Here is a 9667-nt window from a genome sequence, read left to right as displayed (position 1 = left end):
CTTCCCTCCGCCACTTTTCCATCTAGATGTTAAGAGGCTAAATGTTTGTGTGAGCGGCTTGCTCCTCGGTAACCTGGAGGAGCAGTTTGTAACTTGTGTTTTTTTTCCCTCTCCTCCCTCCTTTTCTCCACAGCATGTGGGGTGCAGACAAACAGAATGCGGAGATGGTTAACTGCATCTCCAATTTCGCGGCTAACCTGAGGTGAATGGCTTGATAGAATCCATGACTATGCAGCTTCCTGTTCTCCTGTCCATTTATTATCCCCTTCACTCACACTAGCGTGACCAAAAGAGCTCCAAAATGCAAAAACCTGACAGAAATGATATCACAGCCGTCTTTCTCTTCGTTTGTACGCTTGGATGTTACGCCTGTTGCTTAGCTCTGCCTGTGGTCTTTCAGTTCTGTCTTTTCAGTTCTGTTTTTTCCCCTCTCAGATTACAGAATAACTAGTTTGGTTCCAAGAGTTTCTCTACCACCTGAAGCTTCGATCTGAAGCTCCTTAGAAGTGTCAGGAAGAAAGAGCAGAAACTTCCGTGTGACAGCAGCAGCACCTTGCTCTGCTCCTAAATCAAAGGAGTCTCTGGGTGCAGCTTTCACTCCTAAACTCCAAACCGGTGCACAGCTGTGCTCCTCCGACACGCTTCCTGCATTAGAATTGTACCTTCCTGCTATTTAGCTGTCACTCTCTGCTGACAGACATGAAATCCAACTTCCCAGATCCACACAAACCTGCAGCTCCCAAAGCAGCATGGTTAAAAGACCAATTCAGAAGCAGCTTGTCAAAGTCAGTCAGGAAGATAGAAAATCACTCATTGAATTCTTTTAATCAGCTAATAATCTGTAACTCTCATCTCAGTTATTGTGTGCACAGACAAACACATTTGACATTTTGAAAACAGCCCTAATTGTTCCGACTCATCTCTACATTTCCTTAAATGTATAAATTCTTGATCACAAAAAGTTAGGAAAAAATAGCAAAGACACAATGGTGCCTGTCAGTTAAAAAGAGAGGTATTTGTTCCTCGCTCCAAAAGAGACTAAAAGACTGTCTGGAAGAATTACAATGGGTTGTTTGTTATTGTATGGAACAGCTGCGGCTTTAGTGGTTTGAGCATCTTTGGAAAAAGTACTGTATAGTTAACACACACCACTGTTTTCATACACACAAAGGTCCTTGGAAGTGAGAACAAATGGGAGTCCAGATTGCATGAAATTCTTAAAACACTGAGATCCAAAAAAAAAAAAAAAAAGCTCTCACTTTCCCCAAGTGTTTGCCCTAATTATAAAGCAAGGCTGCTAAATTTAATATTTCTTCTGTTCATTTTAACTTCAGCTGCAACAGAACCAGAACTGACTGCAAACATGCATATTTTCAGTTTGAATGAAGGTTTGTTTAAAGTTACACTCCAATCATATTTTGGTCTTTTGTAAAAGCCTTAACAAATTATAATTATTCTATTTTTTGGTAAAATTAAAAAAAACTTCTGTCGTTTTCTAGGACAATATTTGTGCAGCGCGTCCACCACCCTTATTCGTGAGGTGGGGACCAGAGACATCCGTAAATATGGAGAACCCCCCCCTGAAGATTGTCTCTTACTGATTAAATACTATAGAACATTGAAGTATTGCTCAACATAAAGAGTTTTTGTTTTAAATTCAGAACAAAATACTACTTTATGATGCAGATGAGGAGTGTCACTCTCTGTGCCTTAAAACCAGGAGCGCCGTGTTTCCTCCTTCATCAAATAATAAACACCTGCTCCGGATGGTGATTATCCTCCGCTACTATCCTCTTCAGCATTTCAGGATTTTTTTCTGCCTCTTTTGAGTCAGCTAATGCCTTCTCTCCATGCAGGGGCGACCCATCCCCATCCGCACTCTGAGGAGATACACCTCAGCATCGCAGAACCTCTTTCGAATGCAAACATTTCAAACAAGTGTTTTGAGATGCCATAGTTTTTGTGACGAACCGGAAGAGTCACATGACTGAAAAAAAAAATCTGCAAATCAGGAGCAGAATAGAAATATGAATACTGTAGTTCATAAGAAATTCACCTCTGAGTTGTGGGTGGGGCTATTGGTGCAGAAGTAAGCCTCCGCTGATATCCCATCATCCCTTTGTTCACAATCTGTCCCACTAGCTTATTGCCCCTCACAACCCCAAATTAACATTTGCGGTGCAACAAAATGGGTGAGCAATATTGGAGCTATCCACACGAACCGCTCAGATGAGAAAAACTGAGATGTTGAGGGATCTACTTGTCTGCAAGTGGATGTATCAGAATGGAGCAGAGCAGGGATACTTTAGCCCTCCCATTTCACTTGCTGCGATCGTGAGAAAAATGCTACAAGATAAAATGTTAAAAACCAAAAACATCACTAAAAATTAAGTGCATCTTTAAAAACGTTTAGTTTCTGGTGTTTTACTTTAAAAATAATCTGATTTTTCAGCTGCTGTCCTGTTGCCTGAACACTTTAGGACACACTTCCAAACTCTTGACAATGGTTCTTTCCATTGACGTCCCTTGAGGTGTTCATATGAGTCTCAAGGGACGTCAAGACACACTTAAGATGCAGCCGCTCCTGTCTCTGACCCTCCAACAACAACCCAAAAACAAAACAAAAATGTAGCTATTTGTTTTACACTTTAAATTACTATAAATCACATCATTAATATGCACTAAAATAATACAAAACTAGCAATTCATTTAATGGAGTTTATTTAATGGAATATTTAATCAAAATACACAAAAAGTCAGAAGTTAGTTTATTTTATGAATAATCCTGAACATGTCGCCTAAATTTGTTACTAGATAGAATATGGAAATCCCGCTCTGTCACTTTCCAAAGCATATTCCACCCTGACGTGACTGACTCAGAGAAACAGATCTTTATTTTCATAAGCTTTGAAGTATCATGAAAAAAGCCTGACCTTAAAACAGTCTCCCCTTTCTTTTCCTCTGTTGCTTTAAAATAGTCAAAACATTCTTTGTGTCACAGAGAACAAACCTGATTTCACTGAATAAACAGGATTTACATTTTATCCCTGATCATGCAGCCCAGATGCTGATTGTGGCAGCGATTCAGCCCCAGGCAGGTTTACTGTGTTGGATCAGAAAAACAGAATCGCTGTCACTAAAAACAAGCGAGCGCCACAGAAATGTGGGCCGCCTTCCCAGCACGCCAAACTGTTCTCCCAGCACAATAGAGAGAACCATGCTGTCCTAGGACGGCTTAGTCAAACGTGGGCACTTCTTCTGCTGCCGGGGTTGGTTTTCGGTGTCATCGCAGAGCGGCCCCCCTCTTAGCGAGTAAACGGGACTTTCCAATCAAATGGTGATTGACGGTTTGGCTCAGAGCCTGGGCTTTGCTGTCGTCTACGCTTTTCCTCGCCAAATGCTCCACAAGGAAATTATTCCTGTCATCTTGCTGTTTCCCAACCCCCCCTTTTAATCACGCTTTTTCTAGTGCTTCCGCCGCGTCGCGTGTTTCCTGCCCCATTTTGTCAGGCTCGGTTAATTTGGTGTACACCTGTTGACGCTCGTCTTCCCCCCGTCAGCCCCCCAACTACCCAATCTAAATGTTAATGACCTGACTGGCCCCTAAACCCTCTCCCTTCAGAGCCGCGCTCTCCAAATGTTTGTCTGCTTATGTAGAGGTGTTCCCAGTTGTTCCAGAACATGTTGTCACTAGTTGTTTCCTCCATGTGCTATCAGCAGACATGGTTTCCATTTGAGGCACCGGAGCAAGAAAAACAACAGAGGGAGGATGTTTTTTAAACCCATTCAAGCACATTTGTTGTTGGGAAAAAAAGGATATCAATTCATTCTCATCTCGCACTGTTCTACCCACAAATACATTATTTTCTGCCATCTGTCTGTCTTTCCTCTTTCTCCAAAAGTGGTTTAAGCAGAACGCATTTGCAGGATAAGTGAAACCTCACCCGAAAGCTCAGAAATCTCTGCTTAACAGCATAAAGCTGGCAGAACAAAATAAGGGATCAGCCACAGTCCAATCATAGCAGTAATTTATCCCAAATTCGCCATTATGGGACGAGCAATTTCAAGTTAAATCAGCATATGAAAAATGTCAAAAGAGGATCAAAAAAGTGGAGAAATCTTTCACCCTTAAACAAAACACTGAAAAATCATCACATTTTTGACAGATTTGGGTAAAAAGGCAATGTGTGAAGGAGGTAATCACATTTGTTTCAGGCTTTCACAGGTTTCTTGTCTCCAACAGCATCTCTGCGTGACTGAAGCAGCCATTGAGCTCTTTGTTTTTTCTAGTTCCCATGTCTGGAGCGACCATGACTGGCCTTCGTCTCACCGTTTCCCTGCTGTTTCAGCTTTCTTAAATCTGCTTGTTTCTGTTTTTTTCCACCTCCTTTTACAGCTTGGCTTCTCAGTCCAACTTGGTCTTTGGTAGAGAGGAGGGCCTCTGCTGGTACTGTATTCTTTACACTTTAGACACAAAGCTGCTTTTTCCAAAATGTCTCAGACGCACTCAAAGATCAGCAAGAACTTTGACCACAACGGGGGCAAAATAGTTTAAATGTTTTGATTAGACAGACATTAGCTTTATACTGTCTCAATAAAGTGAAGAAAGCAACAGGATTGATTTTAAGATAGACAAAAGAAGACTATGATAACAGAGAACTCTTTGACTTTGATCAAGTAAATGACAATGTTCAGCATGCAACTATGCAGAAGAGTTTATTTCTTAACTTTTAGCTAATTTGACAATATATCATATGAAAATACGGTACATAGGCGAAGGACGCTGCAAGATTATTTGTCTGATTTTACCTACAAATAAAAGTTTTAGACTAACTGAAGCAAAATTCCTTAGAAATAACTGCAAACAAAAGCTACAAAAAAGAGAAAGGGTCATAACACCATGCAAAATAATAGAAACAGCAATGTACGTTAAAACAGTAAAGGGTATACAATTTTAGAGACCCACTCCAATAAAAATTGTGTTTATGGTGTTTTGAACATGTTCTTTTCTCATTTTCTTTAATGACTGAGTATATATAAAAGGTCAATTAAGCTCCAAACTGCATGACTGACTAACTATATATTCAAATCGTTGTGAATCAGGAGCAGAAAGAAAAAGCAGTTTGAAAAAGATTGCATTTGTTACGTAGAAAATATGTTGGGCAGGCCACATGCTCCCTGGTCCAAGCTCTCAGCAACATGGAGGGGAAAGGGGGCGGTCCCACCCACCTAATGAACTCCTGCTGCTCTGCAGAAACTATGTCCTGGAAAATTACACTTTTTATGGCTAAAAATAGCTTAAAAGACCTCTTGAAATAATATTTAAATAGATCAAAACATGTCAGAGTGGGTCTTTTAAATCAGATACTTGGCTTATAGCTATGGCATTCTTAACAATTCGGTTTTTATTCATATTAAATGTAGCCACACTCGTTGCAAGCAAGTTTTCAAAATGTCATTACTTTATTTTGTAAAATGTCATCACTATGCATCCGAGTGAACTCATTCGTATGACCTGGCTCCTGTTACTTTTTTTTAAAAATGTGCTTCAACCTGGAAGTGTAATGTTTAGCCTTCCTTAAATGACCTTTTAAAAAGAACCAGAATGAGCATAAATGATGGATCCTTAAGCCAAATATAATCTTTGTTTTCTAGTATTTTTTTAGTAAATCTGAACTTCAGGTGAGTCAGAGTTTAAACTAAATGCACCATCTGAAACTCTAACATATGATCGACAGTGTTTTTATTTATTTATTTATTTATTTTGTTCACATGCAAAGTGTTTTTCTGTCTCATGCTGAGATCCTGTTTACCTTTCAGTGTGTGTGCATACATTCATCTTAGACTATTAATGAGATAATTAGGCCCTAAAATTATATCATTATGCTTACGCTTGATTTAATTAAAATCCATTGATGGTGCAGCTGAGTAACTTCTAGTGTTTGAGTGATTTTTCTAAGCTAATTTGCGGTTCAGCAGTGCAGATTATAGACTTAAAAATCTCCTAGGTCTATTTTATTCCAGATATTTGCACTTTATAATTTCTCAAAATAGAAATAGTGATCAAACTTTGGTTGATTTTAATCAAAATAAGTGTCCAATGCTGCCTGTTCATCAGTTATACCGTATTTTTTCGGGCTGTAAGTTAAAGTCGATGCTCAGTGTTTGTCCAAAAATGTGTTTATGAACTAGATTTGGAAAAAAGTTACTGTCAAGATTTTAGCTCCATCACTACATGTAAGCATTGTTTGTAAATCTCATTTACAATGCAGAGAAGACACAGACTATGTTGAGAGGGCAGGTGTATTTATTTTGAAGGACTCCACAAAAGCATCAGTAAACATGTCCCCATGTGTTGGTTCATGACATCATTCAGTCTTTTTTTATGGCGATCTTTGTCTTCTACTGGAGGTGCCTGAATGATGGCGCTTTCAGCGGTACTTCCTGTAATCCAGTTTGAGGATTTGCCGTCCTGCATTAGTACAAGGAAGGAAAAAAAAACATCAATCCTCACTGGATTGGTGAATATAGACCACAATACATTGCGTTTGAACATTCATTCATTTCATTTTTTTTTTTTTTTTTCCTGACCGTTTTGTCCCTTTCAGGGTCGCGGGGGTGCCAGAGCCTATCCCGGCTACTGATGGGCGAAGGCGGGGTGCACCCTGGACAGGTCGCCAGTTTGTCGCAGGGCGTTTGAACAATTAAAAAAAAAAAAAAATTAAAATCTTTTTTTTTAATAATAAATAATCGTTGTAAAAAGCTCATATCGATTCAATTTTCACTTCATCGATGACGTCATACTTGCCGTTTAAAAGAAAAAAAAAGTAGTGAGCATGGTGTCCGAATTCCTTTTTAAATCAAGGGGACTAGATAGTCTCGCACTTTATAGTTTTTAGTGATTAGGGTGGGAGCTTGGACATTTGTTTTTTCAGACATTGCTTCTTCTTCTGCGTTGCTGTTGGCAGCAAATGCTGATTCACACATCTACAGTGCCCTCTAGTGGTTGTTGAGAAACAACTGCTAAACTGCAGTTGATTGTAAGTGGAAAAATGATTATATGAGCCAATATTTATTTCTTAAAAATCGCAAGTAAGTTGCTTCTGAGTATAAGCCACACCCCAAGCTATACTATAAAAATATGACTTATAATCTGAAAAATACAATAATCAAAGTGATCTGATCTTTCAAGAAGAATATTTTCTATAGTTCTGAAATGACCGACTGATAGAGTTTTTTGAACAAACTTGTTTTCGTTGGTTGCGTTTTGGAAATCATGGCTGCTGCTCTCCACAGCCGTTCAGTCGCCGTCTCCCGGCTGTGCTTTCTTTGTCGTTCATGTTCAAGAGGCAGAACCAGAGGGGGGGGCTCAGCCCACTGTTCTCACCTTCATTACTGTCACTGGCCCGCTGACTCGGCCCTTTTCGCTCTCCATGGCAACGGCGCCCCGGTGGCACCCTCATCCATCTACCTGCGGCAGCCCGGGCCTTGTCCCGCAGGTTTGATGAAGTGGCGCAGGAAGAGACGCAGCGGACCTGGCTGACACACAGCGGCACGCGCTCCGAGTCGGGGGAGCCATTTGTATGCGTGACAGCAAAAGCCTACAACCTGGAGTGTGTGTGTCACACGCAGGAGCACAGCCGAGTGCCCAGGATAGCCCAGAGGAGAGCTATCTTTAATTCCTCTCTGTCTGCCCGTAATTGAGCGAATATTAGAGATACAGCGCCACAGATGGCTCATGATATGACATGTTAGAACACACCTGAGGGGCCAAACGCAGTAATTGGGAGCTTCAAATTCACATCTTACCAAGTCATGCTGGGGGAAGAGCACAATCTGAAAAATCATGTCGACACCGTCAAAGGTGGTAGCGAGAGTGCAGCGTCAACAGCGGGTGTCAGCCTCTGTGACAGATTTGACTCAGCCTTCAGGTGAGGGGGTGAAGGCTGAGTGTGAGATAGCAGGAGCTGATCAAAGCGCCGTGGCAGGCGCAGGAGCAGACGCCACATCAACCAAAGCTCTTCTGGCTCATCGTTTTTGTCCCCAGCATCTTAGGAAACGTTTACAGAAATTATCATTAGATCAGCTCAAACCAGGGCAAGAGCAGATTTCTCCTAAAACATTCACACTTCTCATCTGGAAACTTTATTTGAAAAGAATTTCCTCAAGAAACTTTGTTCCTTACATTTAGACTTGTGAAAACTCAGACCTGCTTCTTTTTTTGTGTTTAATAGCTGTAGATTTAAGGTTTACTTTGTTCCAAAATCTTTCCAGATCTTCTTTTCATCTCCCAAAGTGGACTAACTTAAACTAATCTAAACTGAGCAGAAAATATTTATTTTATTTAAAATCCTTTCAAATTAAATTCACTCTCAGGCAGCAGAAACCTTATTGAAACACCAAAACACTTTTCCAGCTTTTAAGCTTCAGCGATATGGACTGAAATGTATATGTTTATGACAACTTTGTGAAGCTTCTTTGATCGTAAGGGAGATTTGTTTTGAAGCTTATTTCATAAAAATGCAGATGTTTTACCAGATTTAAAGTTATCTATCTTTTTTTTACTACAAAGCTGTGCCACATGTGTTTGCCAAATATAAAAACTGTTGAAATTTTAAAGCTAATTTATATCTCAGGGTAATCTTTCTTATTTCTATGTATCCTCTAGAGAAACTAATCAAAATTCTGTTGATCAAACTGAAATAAAGATGCATAAAGTTTCCACCAGAGAGAATGAAAAAGGTTTGAAGACAACAGCGCAAAGTAATATTAGAATTACTGTTCTCAACAAAGTTTTTATGAGCTTTCCATTTCCACCTTAAACTCCAATGAAAGTCGTGTTTTTATCCTGTTTTTGTAGTGTTTTTCTGATGATGGAGGACATATATTAAGAAAATTAAGCTCAAAGCTGGATCTAAATTTTTCTCCCTAATCCTACAGCTTCTCCCTGCCTCCTATATTTAACCCTCCAAACGGAGAGTTATGGAAAAATAGTGTCTTCAAATTCTGATAACGCTACCCCTTGATGATGTCATCATTATTCGCCGGCATCTATGGTAGCGTGGTGCTGCCAGCGCTTGGAAAATATATAACAATATTAGTTTTCTAACATTAAAAAGTCATGCTAAACCACATGACCACCAGCAGACCTGCCCTGAGGACGGTCATAATCTAAAATATATCTGATAAAAATGAAGGTCCAATTCCATATAAGCTTTTAGAAACAAAATAAAGAACCTAAGCTAACAAAAGAGGTTGAATTGATGTCCTTGAAAACAACACGCTTTTGGGTTGTTTTTTTTCTTTTTTTGGCTAAGAACAGCATAATTATAATTAAAAGACTACTGGGAACGCTTTTACAACAGATCAAACAATAATTGGTGTAAATATCTTGAAGTTGAATACTTGAGATGGATCAGAAGAGGTCATTTAGGTTCTTGTTTAACCTGAAATAACTAGTGCTTGAAGGTCACAGCTCAAAGGTCTGTAATCCAAATCCAACATAATCTGCTGGTAACACAAACCCACCATGTTTGGGCTGCATGGCTGAAGGAGTCTGCTTTCTCTTGTTTGGTCTTCAGTGTGTGTCCCTGCTTTCATGTGCTCTGGTTGACTCAAACCTTGTCTGTCCGCACAGGCGTCTTAACTGTGTTTGAGCTTTTGTTTA

The 9667-nt window shown here is 39.8% G+C and overlaps 1 protein-coding gene across 10 annotated transcripts in view; it reads left to right on the top strand.

Moving 5' to 3' along the window:
* mef2d (myocyte enhancer factor 2d) overlaps nt 1–9667 on the top strand; it is a 121920-nt gene that overhangs the window by 107695 nt on the left and 4558 nt on the right. For 5 of the 10 annotated variants that reach the window (XM_024267230.2, XM_024267232.2, XM_024267227.2 and 2 more), the window contains 2 exons: nt 134–202; nt 4397–4447. The exons of 3 other annotated variants lie outside the window; for them this stretch is intronic. In XM_024267230.2, the coding sequence (XP_024122998.1) occupies nt 134–202; nt 4397–4447 (120 nt within the window). The remainder of the gene's footprint in view (nt 1–133; nt 203–4396; nt 4448–9667) is intronic. 2 more of the 10 variants (XM_024267234.2, XM_024267233.2) reach the window with 2 other exon arrangements.

This window comes from Oryzias melastigma, linkage group LG16 (assembly GCF_002922805.2).
Source record: "Oryzias melastigma strain HK-1 linkage group LG16, ASM292280v2, whole genome shotgun sequence".
Classification (NCBI taxonomy): domain Eukaryota; kingdom Metazoa; phylum Chordata; class Actinopteri; order Beloniformes; family Adrianichthyidae; genus Oryzias; species Oryzias melastigma.
Note: the sequence above shows the minus strand (reverse complement) of the source record. Positions and strands in the feature narration are given on the sequence as shown.